The sequence below is a fragment of the Nicotiana tabacum genome, chromosome 15, assembly GCF_000715075.1.
Source record: "Nicotiana tabacum cultivar K326 chromosome 15, ASM71507v2, whole genome shotgun sequence".
Classification (NCBI taxonomy): Eukaryota; Viridiplantae; Streptophyta; class Magnoliopsida; order Solanales; family Solanaceae; genus Nicotiana; species Nicotiana tabacum.
Genome location: NC_134094.1, coordinates 28,708,926 through 28,729,264, shown reverse-complemented (window position 1 = coordinate 28,729,264; position 20,339 = coordinate 28,708,926). Strand labels below are relative to the sequence as shown.

Genomic DNA, 20,339 nt, shown 5'->3' with positions numbered 1-20,339 from the left:
AAAACGCGACCATTACGGTGTGGACGGTGTTTTGATGGTCGGAATGGCTTACCGACCAAAGTTGGTCGGAAATTACCGACCAAAGTTGGTCGAAAATTACCGACCAACTTTGGTCGGTAGCTTAAAACGACCATTTGACAAGTTTAATTACTTACCGACCAACTTTGGTCGGAAACATATTTTATTAATTTAATTTTACCGATCAAAGTTGGTCGGTTTAACTAAATTATATTTTTTTATTAATTATTAAAATTAAAAAAAAATGACCAACTTTGGTTGGTAATTGAAAATATATATATTTTTAAAATAATTTATTGGTATGCTGGCAGGTGGTGTAATCTCAACAGTGCAGGAAAAATACCGACCAAAGTTGGTCGGTAATGTTGAATTCTGGGAATTCAATGTTCATTAACCTACCAACTTTGGTTGGTATTTTGAAATAATTGTTTTTATTATTAAAAACCGACCAACTTTGGTCGGTTTTTCTGGGTTTAATTTTGACATAAAATGCCTGTTTTGGCAGCTACACCACCTGCCAGCATACCAATACACCTAATAACAACAACAACACAACAACAACAACAACAACAACAATAACAACACAACAACAACAACCAAAACATTCAATAAATACTTTAAAACTAACAAATTAAAGTTCAATTGAACATAAAAATCCAAAACCAAGTTAAAACTAATTACAACTAGTTCAAAACTGGTTCTATTTGTCTAGTTCAAAGTATATAAAAGTCAAGGGGTATTTTCTACAATATCATCATCACCGTCTGATGAACTTTCATTTACAAGACGATATAGAGAACGGTCTTGTGGAGGACGGGAAGTACGATCACGGGGAGGACGGGAGGAACGATCACGAGCAGGACGGGAGGAACGATCACGTGGAGGTCGACCCTCTGGAGATGACTCACGATATCGGGGCAATGGAAAAGCTCCACTAGATAGGAGAGTTCTGATCTGAGCTTGCATGCCAAGGAATTGAGCATCTCTAAGCCTTTCTCTTTCCTTGGCCGCTTCTAGCTCTGATGTGAGCTTTGTCACTGTCTCCCGCATAGCGGAGAGGCTCTCCCTATTAAGTTGATCGCCTTGCGAGGAAGTCCCTATTCCTCGCATTCCACACTTATAGCGATGGAAGTTTTTAGTAGGAAGCCCGTATACCTTCCCCCATTTTGGACTGCCAACAAACTCCAACCATATTCTTTCAGCATCCTCGTCCGAAGGTTGGGTTGGTTCACCCGATTCACCAGCTGGATGACTACGGATGAATTCCTCCACATTACTTTGGTAGTGACCCTATATTATTTTAAATTAAATCAATATTTCAATTTTTTTTATAAAAGTAAATTATAATACTTAAAGAAAATTGAAAGCTTACATATGCAGTCGAGGCCCGGTCCTCGACCCACCTATCTTGATCCCCCTCTTTCTTCTTCTTCTTCACAACATGTGTCTCCTTGAATAGCTCATCATGACTCATTGGACGCCCATACTTCTTTTCCTGAAAACAAATTAATTTAGTTAATAAACAGAATAGATATACTTAAAAAAGTAAAATAATTTAAGCAATTACGTACCAGTCTTCTTTTTATTGTCCCTAGGCTGATCGCACCTCCAGTGTGCAAGGAGCCTCCCTTCTCGGATGCGCGAGCTTTCTTTCCTTTTTCGCTCCTCTCTAAGAACTATGCGATAAGCCATTGCCTTTGCAAATCATTCCACAAATTCTCAAGTAACCAGCCAGGCCTCTTGTTCTTCTTTATAGCATCCGAGAAAGCATCCGCCAATCTCTTACGAGCTTTATGATAAAAATTTGTAGCCACTTCCGCGCTATAGTGGTCTTCCCATACACACTTACTCTTTATTTCAAAAGTTAAATATTAGATGGAAACATCATAAATATAAATTATTAAACTGTTTAAAAGAACATTTATACCTTAAATTGATTGAAAATTTGCTCCTTCAGTGAGAATGGGCAATCAGTCCAAGTCGCATAAGGGCCATCATAAAGCTTTCTGATGGCATTGGTGATTATCTTCGTAGTCTTATTACCCGGCCTGAACCTGTAATTTAACAATAAAAACACATTAATATCTTAGTAAAAATGTTACAAATCAATAGACGCAAAAATAATGAATAACACTTACACAAATCAATATGTAGTCACAGTAAATTTTACATTTTGATAACTAATAAATCAATACTTACTTGAGAAATGGTACAACTTCGGGACAATTTAGCAACACATGAAGTGTAGCTGACTTGTACTCCATATCACTCAAACTTCTCTTTCTATCATCCTTAGAACATCGGCCTGGTTGATTGAATATGGACATTGGTGGATATAATGGATCATTCACACATTCGACCGTGTGCCTATTGGGCCTATTCCTAGAACATGGCACGTTACTCTCAAAATAATAAGAACAAAAATGTGCAGTTTCTTTTGCAAGATAGGCTTCGCATATAGATCCTTCAATCTTATTCCTCTGCTTAACAAATTGTTTGCATTTGCCAATTGTCCTACATAATCTCATGTTAGCCAAGAACATTCAAATAAAATAGAATATTACATCAAACATATAATATTACCTCTCAAAGGGATACATCCATCTGCATTGAACAACCCCTCCAAGTCGTGCCTCGTGTACAAGGTGTATTGGAAGGTGTTCCATCACATCAAAGAAACCACATGGGGATATTTTTTCCATATTACTAGAAATTACACGGATGTTCTGGTCCATCTGAAGTAGGTTTTCTTCCCTTAATGTGGTAGAACACAAGTCTTTGAAAAATAAACTAATCTCTGTGATGGGTTTCCAGATTCTTTCAGGCAAACCACAAAATGCAATAGGCACTAAGGTCTCCATGAAAACATGGCAGTCATGACTTTTCAAATGGCTCAACTTTCCTACCTCCATATCTACTTTTTTTCCAAGATTCGACGCATAACCCTCAGGAATCTTCAATTTCGTAACCCGATCACAAATTTGTCATCTTTCCTCCAAAGTGAATGTGTAACTTGCTTTGGGCTTGAACACCTTACCATTGTTTGCTGTCTGCAAGTATAATTCAGGCCACCTGCAATATTCTTGTAAGTCCATTCTAGCCTTCGGGTTATTTTTTGTCTTACCTTTAACATCCATCACTGTGTTGAACAAATTATTAAAATAATTCTTCTCAATATGCATGACATAAAGGTTGTGTCGGAGAAGATTATCCTTCCAATAAGGAAACTCCCAAAATATACTCTGTTTCATCCAATTATTATTAACACCATATCCAGGGAATCTATAAGGTGGAGACTCAGTAACTTTACTGAAGTTCTGGACCCTCTCCCAAATTTCCTCACCTGAAAGTACCGGAGGTGGAGAATCATATTCCACTTTATTCTTTTTGAATGCATTTTCATCCTTCTAAACTCATGATCATCAGGCAAGAATTGACGGTGGCAATCAAACCATGATTGCTTTCGGCCATGTTTCAAAGTGAACGCTTTACTATTTTCCATGAAGTAAGGACAAGCTAGCTTCCCAACAGTCATCCAGCCAGACAACATTCCATACGCAGGAAAATCATTAATAGTCCACATTAAATTAGCACGCAAATTGAAATTCTGATTGGTTGATATGTCATATGTTTCAACACCATCATACCACAATTGTTTTAGCTCATCAATCAAAGGTTGCAAATATACATCAATAAAACTTTTCGGATTACGTGGATCGGGGATAATACAATTTAAGAATATATATGGACTAGTCATACACAACTCAGGTGGTAGATTATAAGGTGTAAGAAAGACAGGCCAACATAAATATGGTGTCGCAGATATAGAAAAAGGCGTGAAGCCATCCGCACACAGACCTAACCGAATGCTCCTTGGTTCACTAGCAAAAATCTGGATATGTCCTATCAAAGTGCTTCCAAACTTCTCCATCTGAAGGATGACACATAACACCAGGTGGTCTTCTATTTTCAAAGTGCCATCTCATATGAGGAGCAGAACTCATCGACGCATATAACCTCTTTAACCTAGGTATAAGAGGTAAATAATGCATCGCCTTGACAGCGACCATATTCCCGCTGGAAAGCCTCTTGAAACGAGGCTTTTCGCAAAATTTACAACTGTCTAAAGTTGCATCATCTTTATAATATAACATCCAACCATCTTCACAACAATCAATTATCATTGACGAAAGTCTTAACTTAGAAACCAATTTCCCTGCCTTATAGAAATCACCAGGTAAGTTGATATTAGGGTCAACTAATTCACTCATAAGGTCAATGAAAGAGTCCATGGCTGCTTGAGAAATATTTCAATTAGATTTGATACTTAGTAATCTAACTGCAACAGACAGCTCAGAGTGCGGACTTCCTTCACGTAGTGGACGACTAGCTTCCTCTAACTGTTCATAAAAATTTTTTGCTCATTATTAGGAGTTTGTTCAACATTTTCATTGGGCTTTCCCCCGAAGTGCATCCTAAAAGCATCCGCAACCATATCCTGAATTCTAGAATCAAGATTTGTATTCTCCACCGACCTACTACTTTAACCAACAACCATGTTATGAAATATCCCACGGCTACCATCGATCTCTCTATGATTAGTCCACACAAAGTAATTCTCTATAAACCCCTTCCTATAAAGATGAAGCTTAACTTCCTCCGGTTTTTTAAACTTCATACAATCGCACCTGACACAAGGGCACCTAATTACTCCTTCACTTTGGTATGGTGGAAGTGACATTGCATGTCTAATAAAGTCATCAACCCCTTCTACAAAATCCTCCCGCAATCCCCGCCGATTAGGATAATTCCTATTGTACATCCAAGTACGATGTTCCATCTATACAAATAAAACAAGAACAAATTAATTTATTCTACAATTATAAATTAATTATATCTTTTTAGTTAATTCAAGATAATTATTTTTTCCTAATTACACCAATTTATATCCTAAAAGTTCAATTCATATCCAAAAGGTCCAATTCATATCTTAAAAGTTCAATTCATATCCTAAAAGTTCAATTCACAAGAACAAATCCTAAAAACTAAAATTTCAATTCATATCCTACGAGTTTAAACATAAACTAACTAAACTAAAAGAAATTCAACCCATACCCTAAAAGTTCGATTCACAAGAACAAATTAATTTATTCTACAATTATAAATTAATTATATCTTTTTAGTTAATTCAAGATAATTATTTTTTCCTAATTACACCAATTTATATCCTAAAAGTTCAATTCATATCCAAAAGGTCCAATTCATATCTTTAAAGTTCAATTCATATCCTAAAAGTTCAATTCACAAGAACAAATCCTAAAAACTAAAATTTCAATTCATATCCTACGAGTTTAAACATAAACTAACTAAACTAAAAATATTCAACCCATACCCTAAAAGTTCGATTCACAAGAATAAATTAATTTATTCTACAATTATAAATTAATTATATCTTTTTAGTTAATTCAAGATAATTATTTTTTCCTAATTACACCAATTTATATCCTAAAAGTTCAATTCATATCCAAAAGGTCCAATTCATATCTTAAAAGTTCAATTCATATCCTAAAAGTTCAATTCACAAGAACAAATCCTAAAAACTAAAATTTCAATTCATATCCTACGAGTTTAAACATAAACTAACTAAACTAAAAAAATTCAACCCATACCCTAAAAATTCGATTCACAAGAACAAATTAATTTATTCTACAATTATAAATTAATTATATCTTTTTTAGTTAATTCAAGATAATTATTTTTTCCTAATTACACCAATTTATATCCTAAAATTTCAATTCATATCCAAAAGGTCCAATTCATATCTTAAAAGTTCAATTCACATCCTAAAAGTTTAATTCACAAGAACAAATCCTAAAAACTAAAATTTAAATTCATATCCTACGAGTTTAAACATAAACTAACTAAACTAAAGAAATTCAACCCATACCCTAAAAGTTCGATTCACAAGAACAAATTAATTTATTCTACAATTATAAATTAATTATATTTTTTAGTTAATTCAAGATAATTATTTTTTTCTAATTACACCAATTTATATCCTAAAAGTTCAATTCATATCCAAAAGGTCCAATTCATATCTTAAAAGTTCAATTCATATCCTAAAAGTTCAATTCACAAGAACAAATCCTAAAAACTAAAATTTCAATTCATATCCTACGAGTTTAAACATAAACTAACTAAACTAAAGAAATTCAACCCATACCCTAAAAGTTCGATTCACAAGAACAAATCGTAAACCCTAGATTCTAACTAAACTATTCATGACAATACAAAGTTAATAATTCAATTCTAACTAAACTATTCAAGACAATACAAACTCAAAATTGAAACACTCATCAATTAAAACTAATTCATAACTAATTGACTAATTAACAAAACTAATTAGTTAATAAAACTAATTAACAAAACTAATTAAAACAAGACCTAAACCCTAATCCTCAATAAAATACAATATTCAAATAATTAAAACACTAATCAATTAAAACTAATTCATAACTAATTAACAAAACCTAGAAATAATAAATAAATGGGTTGTAATTCAAACATAGAATTTTTAGGAGATGGAGAAGGAGAGGGGCGGCAGTGGCAGCGGCAGCGGCGATGACGCGGCGACGACGAGGGCTGGGCGGTGGCGACACGGGGTGGGAAATGTGATTTATGTGAGGGAAATAGAGAAGGAGAGGGGAAGGTTTTGAGTGAGGGATTTTGAGTGAAGAGGGGAAAATTTCAGAGAAATGGGGGTTTCCCCGTTTTTCAATTCTCTGATTTTAGAATTACCGACCAAAGTTGGTCGGTAATTTTGGTCGGTACATTAAGTGTTGACCGTTTGACCAAAAACCGACCAACTTTGGTCGGTTTTTTAAAAAAAAAAAATTAAATTCTTTTTTTTGTGTGTGTGTTTTTTTCTTAAAATATTATAAACTACAAGCATTTATTTTATTTAACTATGCAATTAGTATAAATAATTATAAACTATAAGCATAATCTTTATAAATAATTATATTAACTATTTAATTTTAATAAATTATAATAGCATCTATCTAAGTAAATTTTCTAAGTTATAATTAAGTATGTGAGTAATTTCTCACACACACACACATACACTATATTGTAATTGATGCTAATAACTTCTTTTTTCATTAGTTCATCACTAATAATGCATGATATAGATTAATCGATATATAGGTCGAGACGTTTTGATGAATCATCTATTAATATTCATCGATACATCTAAGTAAGTTATAAGTCGATGAATCAATTTACAAATAAATATATTTGATGATAAAGTATATATACTAATTAGTATCTTCCCAAGTCTATCCCTAAAAGAACCCGACCCTGTGGTCCTAGCGATTCGTGTTCTTATATATATACGGCTTTATATATATATATATACACACACAAACACACTTCACTGTAATACTTTAACTATATATATAGCTTGTTATAGTATATGTTAGTGTGTATATATATAGCTTGTTAAAGTTTGACCATGTTTGACCTATTAATTTAACTCGTTTACTTAATACTAATAGCTTCTTTCGTTTATTTAATTTGTGATCCATATATATATGTCAAAGATGTTTAGTATTAATTCTTTTATTTTTCATTCATTCATCACTAATAATGCATGGCATAGCTAGATTAATCGATATAGGTCGAGACGTTTTGTTTTTACTATTAGTCGATATAGGTCAAACGTTTTATTTTTAATATTCATCGATGCATCTAAGTAAGTTATAAGTCGATGAATCAATTTACAAATAGCATGTTATATATAGTATATGTTAGTGTATTCATTATTTGTATTACAAAAGTGTTAACGAATTACATTTATATTATTTAGATAGTAAATATAAAAGTAATTCGAAAGTTTGACCAATGTTGACGTAATAACCGACCAACTTTGGTCGGTTATTTTGCAGAAAATAACAATTACCGACCAAAGTTGGTCGGTAAATGCTTCCCCTACATTAACCGACCAACGTTGGTCGGTAATTTTAAATATAAATTCTTAAATATTATAAAACATTTTAAATAATAAAATAATTATTAAAATTTAAAAAATTGGATCCAGATTACCGACCAACGTTGGTCGGTAATCCAAAATTTTCTTGTCTGACCAGCTGGGTCAATTCGTTGACCAATTTACCGACCAACGTTGGTCGGTATTTTGTTTTAAAAAAATATAATTTTTTCCCCAGTTTTCGTCCAACCTGGACGGTTTTTGATCGCTTTTTTGGACCGACCAACGTTGGTCGGAAATATTTGGTCGGTTTTTAGCAGAATTTTAGTAGTGGCTGAGGGGTTGGGGCAGGACAAGGGCGGGCGCCGGTGATCGAGGGTCGATGGTTTGAGGTTGGGGGTTGAGGGTCAGGGTAAGGAATGACGGTCGAGGTCGAGGGTGATGGGTAGAGGGTGTGGGGGGTTGGGGCGGGCAAAGAGAGGGGGGGGGGGAGTCATGAAGGTTTGTGGCTTGGGAATGTTGGTGGATTTGATTATGGGAGCGTTGGGTGGGTGGGGTGGGGGTGGAGGTGGGTTTGCAGATTGTTGAAAATATTAGTTGGATAATTTGGAAAATCCTTTTCCCATTGTCTTGCTAGGGAAGTTATTTCCTGAAATTAGAGAAAAATGAGTTTTTAAAGAAAATATTTTCAAAAATATTTAAGCCAACTAAATATAATTTTTTTTGAAAAACTCAAAAAACTCCTCCATTCCAAAATATATCCATAATTAATATATAATATGTGTTTGGTTTTATATTAAATAAACTAGGATATATAACTTTTTATTTTCAATTTTAACATAGCTTTCACAAAGGATTTTGAAAAAAGGACATCTTTATCATTTGATTATTTTTCTCCGGATTAGCTAGATCTTGAGACCGTTACCCCATTGTTTGTGGTATAAAAAAGGTCACAGTTTGTTATAAATAATCTTGGAATTACTAATACCAAAATCAAATATTTCATCCAATATATCATGACATAAATCACCACTTGGTTTAGTTAAAAATATTTTTGGAAAGTTTAAATAAACTGAGTCAAAAGAAACTTTTTGATTACTCAAATAGCAATAGTACCAAGGAAATAATTATTTAGCATTGTTTTGTGTATGTGTCAAGTTTAAAAGAGAAGTGGGTGCATTGGTAATTAAAAATATCCATGGATAATTTGTACAATCTAGTACCTTTAGTATTCACAAAAATTGTTCTTCTGAAAAATAGTTGGAGCAAGAAGAACAAAAAGTAATTTAAATAGTAGAAAATTGGGAGATTTTGAATTATTTACAAATCAAGGGTTATTTTTTATAAGTTTGTTGATCGTAGGAGTAAATTTGACTGGATAGTATAACAGTGACGGTAAATTTAGCCGGCTAGTATAACGAATGTTAAATGTAGACAATATCCGAAAGTAGAAAAATATATTTAGCCATTTTCCCTTTAAAATTTTGTAACAAATACTATACTAGTGGAAACTAAAGAACTTACCTTTTACGTTTTAAGAACCCGTTTGGACATAAGAATTTTTTCACTTTTTTTTTTCGAAATTTTTTCATTTTTTTTGAAATCAGTGTTTGGCCGTAAAATTTTTTATTTTTCACTTGAATATGAATTTTGGATTTTTTTCGAAAATTTGAAAAACTCCAAAAAGTTATTTTTCAAAATTTTTACTCAGATTACTCACAAAACTTAAAAAACAACCCAAAATTAACAACTCTAATTTTCAAATACGATTTTCGATTGAAAGATTTTTTCACTTTTGTTTTTTTTAGAATTTTGCAATTCTTATGTTCAAACGCACACTAAGCATATATAATATTAGAATGAAACCATCATCTAAAATACTATACCCTTTCACTTCCAGCCTTCATCAACAGAAAAGAAAAGAAGACCGACCGCAAATAAGACCTAGATCCAAAACCTCATACAAAGATACATTTTTTAGATACCACCTAATCCTTCCCCTTCTCACTGGCCTAGCTAGCAGGCAACATGAAGTGCTTCACTGCGCCTTCACGAGAAATACAGCAACCCCTCGCAGAAAATGGAGAAAGAAATTTTATTCGTGGGGGCTTTTGTCAAGATATAGGACCGTCTGTTGGAGATAGACTTTTGTTATTCACATGAACTTATGTGACGACCATTAATTTTTAGGGCAGTAATGGTCCAATTTTTAGACGTCAAGGACATATTTGGTATCAAACACAAAACGAATGATATAATTGAACTATTTTTGATAGTTTGAGGGCAATTTTGACCCCTTTTCCATAATATTTAAGTATGTCCAAAAGCTGATGTGGCAGCCGTTAGTTTTTAGGGCAATAATGGTTCAATTTTTAGACGGCGAGGACAAATTTGGTACCAAAAACAAACGGAGGGTATATTTGAGCTATTTTCGATAGTTCGAGGACAATTTTGACCCTTTTCCGTTCAAATATATTCATACTTCAATTTTGTTCCAGTTTTATAATTTTATCAGCTTAATTTCACAAGTTATTGTACTTCCTTGTAAGTTTCAGGAAGAACGCATCACTCTTGAAGATGTAGAGCCTTTTTGAAAATATTTTTATCAAATTTTTTCGCGAAGACAAAAATAGAATTAGCTATACTTTTATTATGATTCTAAAAACAAATTGTGAAATAACACAAACTGAAGAATTGAATCTTATGTCTTCTCAATCTATTTTCCTCAAAGGTTGCAATACTAGCCTTGTAATGAGGTTTTAGTTACTAAAGTAAAAAAATAATGATTAATGATGACTCAGTTTGAATAAATTTTATTTTCGGTTATTTCATTATCATTTGTTCAAGTTTGCATACCCAAGTTAACTCGTAATATTATACTACAATTGATTTTGCTCTATTTTCTAATTTCTTTCATCGCCAGTGATCTTTTCGAGAAAACAAATTTATGGTCCCTAAGATTTGAGAAAACTTGAAAAATAATTTTATGTTTATAATTTTGGAAAAGAATAGTACTGGATTCTTTTGCTAATTAAATAATTAAAATATCTAAGTATTTATTCTCAATATTAAAAGAAATAATTTATTTTTGTTGATACAAATTCTTAATATTAGCTCATACTGAATTTTAAATATTTAATTGCAATTAAATATTTTTAATAATATTATTTTATTTTAAAATCGCAAAAGAATCGTATTTTGGCACTTTCTTAGCGTTATTGACTTTTGCCAATAATTTCCCTCTCTCTCTCTCTCTCTCTCTCTCTCTCTCTCTCTCTCTCTCTCTCTCTCTCTCTTTCTTTTTATATTAATAAAGATATTTCATAGTTATTTATTCTAATTGTTAAGGGTATTTTTAAATACATAGGTGTGTATATATATATATATATATATATATATATATATATATATATATATATATATATATATATATATATATATATATATAATTGTTATACAACTATAATTATACCCAAGGAAAAGAACATGTAAAAGATAGTTATTATTTGATTAATATAATTATTTCTCATATTTCTTAATTATGGAATCGTTTGGGTCAATCCTATATTTTAGTAGAATGTAAATTGGAGATGAAAAGGAAACTTTATTAAACGTAAAATCTTAATGAGTTTTAAATCCTAGATGTTAGGAATTTAACTTAATTCAAATAAGAAAAAGTTTAATAGCTAAAATTTTAATTTATTTCAAAATCCTAAAATTGCAATTTTATTTAATGTGAAATATGTTTTCAAAGGGTAAAAAAGCAAAAGATATTTTGATAGGGGCATCGTGTTTTTAATATAGTATAGATACGTGATTTTTAAAAATAATTTTCTATTTTCTGATTAGTAAGCAAAAAGTTGTCCCAAGAGTATTTACATATAATTTAGGACAAACTATAGAGAGCGGGGCGGGGAGATGGGTGGGTGGGCCAGGGGATGGGGGTTGGTGTTGGGATCGAGGCTAGGAGATGGGGTGTCAAGATCAGTGGTAGGGGGACATGGCCATAGTCGCGGTCAGGTTGGGAGTGGGGAAGGCAAGGTCAAGCGATAGGGGTTTGCGGTATGCAATGTGGTGGTGGTTTGGGGTAGGGGTGTGTTCGGGTCAGTGCATGAGGTGGGGGAGGTCAGGGTCGGGGTTAAGGGTAGGGCGCCTAGTAAGAGGGTGTGAGTCAGGGTCAGGGTCCGGGGGGAGGGGGGTCGAGGTTAGGGCTTAAGTCTGGTTTTGAGGAATATGAGTCCACATGAAAAATATTTTTTCAAACATTTAAGTTGACATTCTCCTTTTAAGCTCTTTTGAATATTCTTTATCTACGAGCAAAATTAACAATAGGCGATCTTCTTTATTAGTAGTACCTTCCATCTTTGTTGGTGCTAGAACAAAAAAGGATTTAAAATTGGGATAAGGGCCAAATATACTTTTCGGATATTATATATATTTAATCTCAGTTATACTATTCGGATAAATTATCCATGCCGTTATACTATTCAGCCAAAATTTACCCCTATTATCAGCAAACTTTTAAAAATTACCCCTCCGTCCGTTAGGTGGCCCAGAATCTCCCAAATTATTTTAATTAAGTCGCATATTCTTCTTCTTGATCCACTATTTTTGAAGTAATTGGCATTTACCTATTTTTTTAATTGAAAACAATAAGAGAAAGAAATATTAAAATAGTACAACGGTTAGTAAATAAAGTATAATAAATTAAAGAATCTAAATTAGGTAGCTTGTCTAAATTCCAAAAGTATTTACATTACCCCACTTTAATGAATTCGTTGCACCAAAGGTATGTAGACTTTGCAAGCATTAGTGATAGAAGTTGAAGTTCCTTGGAGACTTTACATTGTCGAATTCAACTTTGTTTTAATCATATGCTTACACATTGTGCACTCCTAAGCTAGTCAATCGAACTCTAAATAAACCAGACAATAACAAAATATGTTCGAATATTCATCTACATACATGATGATCAACTGCATATAATACACAATAAATAGACCCACTGAATTCTACCGTGTGTATATGATTGAAAATTAAATAAAAATTTGAACCAATTTCAAACCCATTATCACAGAAAGAGAAGTGGATGCATTGGTAATTAAAAATATCCATGAATAATTTGTACAATGTAGTACCTTTAGTATTTACATCAATTGTTTTTCTGAAAATAATGGAGCAAGAAGAATAAAAAGTAATTTAAATAAAAGAAAATTGGGAGATTTTGGATTACTTAACAGATCAAGGAGTAATTTTTAAAAACTTATTGATCGTAAGAGTAAATTTGACTGGATAGTATAACGGTAGCGATAAATTTAGCCGAATAGTATAACGAATATTAAGTGCAGACAATATTGGAAAGTGGACGATTTCCCTTTAAAAATTTGTAACAAAAACTATACTAGTGGAAACTAAAGGACTTCCCTTTTAGTATGTTTTAAGCATATATAATAGTTTTGACGAAAAAGGACCTTTTTAATTTAATACTAGAAAATAAGATTTTATCATGACATAAAGTTTTGATTGACTTTTATCTAAACAAAATATTTGTGTTTTCGAGAAGAAAAAAGGGAAATTTCTATGTAAAGAGTCACATCAATAGACCACACGACTTACCAATGTGTCATATTTCGGACTTGAGTTGGGTAAGTGTGTATATATATTTCATATCTGATAAAAAAATAGCTTCTCTTTAGTTTGTCGAGTCTTCTTCTTCAAAAAAATCCAGAGAGTCATTCAGTCATCAAGAAAGCCATATTCAGTCATCAAGAAAGTGATTCATTCATCAAGAAAGCCATATTCATTCATCAAGAAAGTGATTCATTCATCAAGAAATTAAGCCTAAAAGAAAAATTGAAGGATGGATAATCAAGAAAGCGAAAAGATGTTGCATTGGAAGAAACACTATGTTGTTGGTACCGGTTTCTATGGAAGCTCGGTATATTTTGCTTCACCAATGGGGGATCCCTCTTACTTCTCTTCTCCCCCATTTGCTGCAGTTAAATCGTCTGAATTTCAATACTCTTCTCCTCTGAGAAAGGAAGGGAAGATTTTGCAAGAGCTTAGGGGCTGTCCCTACATTCTTCATTGCTTTGGTGAGGACGAAAGCCTTGAAAATGGCAAAAGTACCTATAATCTGCTGCTTGAATTTGCACAAGGGGGGACACTTAGAGATTTATTGAATTCAAAGGTGGGAAAGAAAATTTCTGAAGAAGAGGCAGCCTATTACACTTACCAAATTTTAATGGCCATTTTTCACATTCATAGCAAAGGTTATATTCATTGTGATATAAACCCCCAAAACATTCTTGTCTTTCCTAATGCTGTAATTCATGCTAATGGAGTAAATAATAGATTGAAGTTGGCGGATTTCGGTTCAGCACAAAGGAAAGGAGAAAAAACTTGCCTAAAAAGCAGTATGTATCTTGGAGAGAGTCTCTGTTATGTCTCCCCTGAGTTTATAGAGAAGGGAAATTTTCAACCAGTCAGCGATATTTGGTCCTTGGGCTGCATTCTTTGTGAGATGATCAGTGGAACCATGGTTTGGTCTGAAGCCGAAGCCAAAGGAAAAGAGGATGGATTAGAATTGCATATTGTTTGCAAGCATCCGAAAATCCCAAAAGATGTTTCTGCTATTGCGATGGATTTCATAAAGAAATGCCTTGAAAAAAAGCATGAAAGAAGATGTACAGCAGAAGATTTGATTAAGCACCCCTTCGTACAAAATTTTCTTGATGCTTCGACTGACTGGATTTCAAAGAGGGACATGTTCACCGCACACAGTCGTGACACTCTTGGTAGCCATTTCATACCATTCAAGCTTTTCCCCTAAAGTTGAATTACAGATGTGTATTAGTTCGTTATTAGCGGTAGAGTTCGTTAAAAGTAGAGGAATACGTATAATTCATATTAGCTTTGATAGTTGTGGCCTGATCTATGGCCTTCTTACTGATACTAAACCACAGTATTAGCTTTGATAGTTGTGGCCTGATGTATGGCCTTCTTACTGATAATAAACCATATTAGCTTTGTGTGGACCAACTGTAAATGGCTCAGGAGGATCAAGCTAGTTGCAAATTGTCTTGAAATGCAGCAACTATATGTTAGATTGGTTATTGTTTTGTCTACTTTGTAGTATATGTTACATGATTGCAGGAACTTCACATGTGTTTCATTTACTGCTTACATGAATCACTCAGTGATCTAAGGTGGGAGCATGGTCGTAATTATCTGGTCTTAAGAAAGTTATTTTCTTTCTACACCCTCTCAATTGTGCATTTACCACTTCTGAATTGTGACACATGAGCAGCTTGTGACTGCAAATTTTTCTTCCAAAGAGCATTGCTATAAAAAAAAATTTCCAAAGGAAAGAAGTCAAGAACCAAATAAAATACATATATGGACTAAACACCACAAGGATTGCAGTTAACAACATGGTCTTTCTCCAGCTCCAAGAAAAGCCTTTTTTTTTACTAGTGCAGAAGTAGCTTTTTGATGTCAGATGTTCATTATCTGTCTATGTATGTTGTTCCATAAACGATCATGGTCCGTACAACTGTGTCAATTGGTATGGAAAAGTTAACCCCTGAGGACATACCGGAGCCTGCAGCATGTTTGAAATCTAAAAGCAATTAGAAAGAAATTCACTCAGATTTCATCTTTTCCTAATAGTAAGTTTCTCCGTATATAAGATATTCATGAGGACCAGAGGTATTAAACTCCTGGAGGCAGCAAGAAAAGTAATACATAGTTCATTTAAGATCAAGTAACTGAAATGACTAGAAGATGGTCAAATATCTGGTACAGGTTAACGGATTCAATATCCAACTCTACAGCATCAAACAAGTTTGAACTCTAATTTCTTTCAGATCATGCAATTTCGCAGTAGGTGACAGAAGGTTCTTTGGATGAATCATAAAATGATGGCAATCTACATAATAACCAAGAGCCACCAGGGAGAAAGGAGTGAACTACAGCTTTTGTAATATAAATAGGGTCTAACTTTGTGATTAGGCTTTATCAGGGAAATTTGATATTTTGATTAGATTTAATCTTATCCTGTTTTGTCACCTAGTTTGGAACTGATCTATAATTTAATCCCTTTAGCATTTAATCTTTGTTTGAAAAGTTGGATTTTTATCAAGATTTTACTATATTATTGATTTCGATTAACTTCTCTTGAATTCCCATGGAAATATGTTAAATATGGCTAATTGCTAGGGGAGGGATCAGGGAATCAGATCCTATGGGCCCCAAAATTCTAACAGCTAGTATATTGGCTTAGGATACTGTTAATACGTTTGATGATTCCACTTCGAGGAAAAATTAAGCAGTTATCACTTTAAAATTTGGAATCAACATATAGCAGAAGAATTAACAAGTTCTGTGTAAAGAAGCAACAGGCTATTAATATAGTCAGCATGCAACGAACCAGATGAATCAAACAACAGGCTATTGATATAGTCAGCACTCCGTCATTTCATTAAGTTGTGGGCTTCAATATCCACATCAATTAATTTCTAGAAACAACAAAAGCAATGAACTTTTTACCGCTGCGGGTGAGGTTGCCTTACTTAAACCAATTACACGACCAGATGAACCACCTGAATTCCCTGCATAAGGTAGTAAGTATAGGTCAAAACTAAGTTTCCCATAGATGCATAACCTGATGAATAATGAGTTTTAGACAAGGAAAAGTAATCTATTTTGACCATCTTCAGCGATTAGAAATTGAATCAAACCAGCATTCTGCCCTGACCTCATGCTCAAGTAAACCACATTATTTAACTGGCTCTGCTCTTTTTGCCTTCTAAACAATGTCTTACGTCCTATCCAAACAGTGCATTGTGCAGAGGTGACCATAGTGCTATTCACTAAACTTTTCTCGCAACCAGTAAATCTCTTATATGGGAAAAATGGTTACCAACATTAATGGCAGCCTCTGATTGAATAGGTCCTTTAATGGCGGCTCCATTTGGTGCCGTATTTCCCTGCCTAATCCACTAACTACCTGTAATATTTGAAATAATCAGATAAACTACAATAATATCCATTTCCCCCCATGATTATGCTTCTTCTATCTTTTTTTTCCTTTCCCATTGCACGGAGAAACACGAGCAAATCAGTTTAACAACTTAATCAGTTTTAAGATTTTGCTTCCCTTTTGGCTAGGCCTAAGCTGACTTTCTTGGGAGTTGATAGTATATAGCATTATGAGTTGAACAAAATATTTCCCTTATTTATATCAGATGACATTACATACAGCAAAAGCAATGACCTATTCAATCAGAGGCTGCAATTTTGACCTACCTACATGTAAGCCATGGGAGGTACCAGCAGAGACTTGGTTTTATTTCATCACCTTCAACGTCAATCTGCAGTTGAATATTAGACAACTAAAACCAGGGGACTCTTCAATCCAATCAGCATGTTTAGATATCGAAAGTTGTTAGACAACTTTATTCTGCACATCATTTTTTCATGTTTAGTATCCTATAACGTTTTTAGCTACTTGCTTAAGATTTGTATCTAAATGATCCAAACAAACGTTTTTAGCTACTTTTTGTCGACTATCACTATGAACAAAATTACTATCACTTGAATTTTGCAGCTAGTCAAATAGTGTCATATAAAATAGAACGGAAGGAGTTAGGTAATGTCATCTGTGTCATAGTTTTCTTCGACCATGAAATTTGGGTAAATAGAATTGTCTTTATAAAGATGATCAAAATAGATATTAAATAAGAATAGCAATTGGCAACCATATTATGGAACAGTTATGATTTAACACCTTGAGAAAAGCCATATCATATGCTGGATCAACACCTACGATCTTCGCTCCCTTAGCTATGCTTTCTCCTTTAGCATTCACTAAAGAAACCTGAATAGAAACCTTTAAAATTAGAATGACTTGAAATGGAGCAGTGCGGTTCAATATCCAGATAGGAACAGAAAACAAAGGGATAAAACACCAGGAATGCAGAAAACCTTACAATGCTGCAGTCCACTTTGATCAGTAGCTAATTTAGCAATGACATGGTAATCGGTAACCTGCGATAAATTCAAAATAATCATGCCCCATTCTCAGAGAACTGTTTGATTTCAGAATTATAGGTACATTATATTTGGTCAATACTGAGACAAATTTATAGCAAACTCTGAAGCAAGATTTGAGGCAGGGTTAGAAATTTAGACGAGAGAACTGAATTTCAAGTGTGAAAATTTTGGCGGCCGTAAGAAAGTAAAAACCATTGGAATCTTAAATACAAGTCTAACACATTTGACTTTCTTGAGAAGAGGCATTTAAATTTCTTGATATAAGCAGCAGGAGAATTAATCCAATTAAGATGGAAAATTGAAGATATCCATTGCATATTTGTAATCCTTAAAGTTGAAAAATCATCCAATGTGACCAAACTTATCCCAAATGAAGCCCGAACCTGTCCCTTCAACTGTTGCATTCTCGTCGTTGGCTAGCACCGTAGTAGAGCCATTGAAGCCTTTAGCCAACTCAAGGTCCTTAATGAAAACAACAGAAGGGGGAGTTTCCTGCATTTGCATCATTAGTTCTGTTACAGCATTTCGAACTGATAAACTTACGAGTCAACAAACATGATAAGACAAAGATGATGCGTTGATGCTTTCATCTTACTGTTGTTGTGAAGATTTCTTATGATTTATTCATGACCTGATTAAGAAACATTTAAATTTTCTTTTAGGTCTGATTTATGTCCTTCTTAGTGATGTTATACCATATTAGCGTTGTGTGGAGCAACATACCAATTCAAATGGCTTAGAAGGATCTTATTGTTCAAGACAGCTGTCTACTTAGATGTCCAATACTGTTAAATTGTCTTGAAATACTTGATAGTTACCATTGTTAACAGATAATTAGTTAACAGGAAATTGTTTTTGAGAAATACAGAAGGAGCACCAAATTGGCAACAACAATTCATTGTTGAATTTATCTTCATTTCCGTCATACTTAAGTCAATTACTACTAATACACAACACCCAATAAGAAAAACAAATTATTAGTGTTTTCTTAACTCTTTCTTTTTCATTTATTTACTGGAGTGCGAAATTTACCTCAATTGAGCTGAACTACTATCAATTCTTCTTCTTCTTCTTCTTCTTCTTCTTCTTGGCAGAGTGATTAGATGTCTTAACACTGTTCAAATTAACACTTTGATATGATTTTTTCTCCATCAAACTTTTTGACCATTACTTTAATATTTTCTTCCAAAATCACTAATACAATGTATAAACCAAATTAATATCTTAACTTCCATTCCCACTCAAAAAGTGTCTATAATATAATATAGAATGGAAGGATTAGTTAATATCATATTTGTCATAGTTTACTTCCACTGACCAATATATAAAATCTTTTTGATGGAGAAATTAGAATTGTCAGTATAAAGCTGACCAGTATAGAGAATAAATTAGTAACAAAATGACAATTGGCAACAACAATAAGTAATAGGTTGATTTAACAGCTTAAGAACAGCCAGATCATATGCTGGATCAACACCTACGATCTTCGCTTCCTTAGCTACGCTTTCTACCAAATGGTTCTGCTATTAAATTAATTAGAACTAATAAGCTTACCAATTATATTACTATAGATGATAAGACAAAAAATGATGCTTTGAAGTCTTTGTCTTGCTGAAGTTCAAAGAGCTGAACAACTCTTATCTTCATCTTGCTTAAGTTCATAAACTCTGAAATTAAAGCACAGTAGCAGAGTTAGACGAATAAACAAAAGAGGAAACAAAGAGAAGACGTAACAATTAAAGCTTTACATATTGGGTTTGCGAATTTGTTGAAGAAACAGAAGGAGGGGGAATTTGAGGTTGATGGGATTGCAAATGAGGGGAGGATACCTCCAAAGACGACCACATGGGTAGTGATGTATTAAAACCAGACCAGATAATGTTAGACTACGTGTCACATCTGATACTTTTAGCGCCGTCATTCTTTCTTATCATCATCGTTAAAATAAAATTACATCATCAAAACTTACACAAATAAATTTTTTTATCATGTTAGTTAGATAATTATTATAACGACCCGCCGGTCATTTTGAGAATTAGCGTCCAGTTCAACGGCTTAAGGTCTCGAGCAATTTCGTATGGTGATTTTGGACTTCGGTGTACATCCAGATTTGGAAGCCCGTAGGATAATTCAGCGCATTTTGGCGAAAATTGGAAAGTTGAAGTTTTGGAAGATTGAGAGGTTTGACCGAGGGTTGACCTTGTTGATAACGGGTTCAGATTTCGATTCCGTGATTGGAACATGTTCATTATGTCATTTATGACTTGTGTGCAAATTT

General features: G+C 33.3%; 2 protein-coding genes across 24 annotated transcripts; one reads left to right on the top strand and one right to left on the bottom strand.

Annotated features, from left to right (window-relative positions):
* The first annotated feature begins 13,865 nt into the window (after positions 1-13,865).
* LOC107827119 (mitogen-activated protein kinase kinase kinase 20-like) lies at positions 13,866-14,837 on the top strand. The gene has a single exon (XM_016654222.2). It carries the CDS (start codon positions 13,866-13,868, stop codon positions 14,835-14,837), a length of 972 nt encoding a protein of 323 aa, XP_016509708.2.
* A 483-nt stretch (positions 14,838-15,320) lies between these two features.
* Positions 15,321-19,928, bottom strand: LOC142169432 (protease Do-like 5, chloroplastic). Of its 23 annotated transcripts, none has more exons than XR_012699188.1 (10): positions 19,810-19,928; positions 19,616-19,728; positions 19,094-19,175; positions 18,445-18,553; positions 17,993-18,055; positions 17,796-17,885; positions 17,315-17,379; positions 16,929-17,015; positions 16,556-16,617; positions 15,321-15,608 (listed from the first exon to the last, which is right to left on the bottom strand). XR_012699188.1 is itself a non-coding variant. In XM_075230707.1 (9 exons), exons 4-8 carry the CDS (start codon positions 18,463-18,465, stop codon positions 16,575-16,577), a joined length of 282 nt encoding a protein of 93 aa, XP_075086808.1. In that variant the 5' UTR covers positions 18,466-18,553; positions 19,094-19,175; positions 19,616-19,728; positions 19,810-19,928; the 3' UTR covers positions 15,321-15,626; positions 16,556-16,574. The 23 variants fall into 23 exon arrangements, 8 of the variants coding, with proteins under 8 accessions (XP_075086808.1, XP_075086806.1, XP_075086805.1 ...); XR_012699189.1 differs by having other exon boundaries at positions 16,933-17,015; XR_012699198.1 differs by having other exon boundaries at positions 15,321-15,626; positions 16,764-17,015; positions 17,998-18,055.
* Between the last annotated feature and the right edge of the window lie 411 nt (positions 19,929-20,339).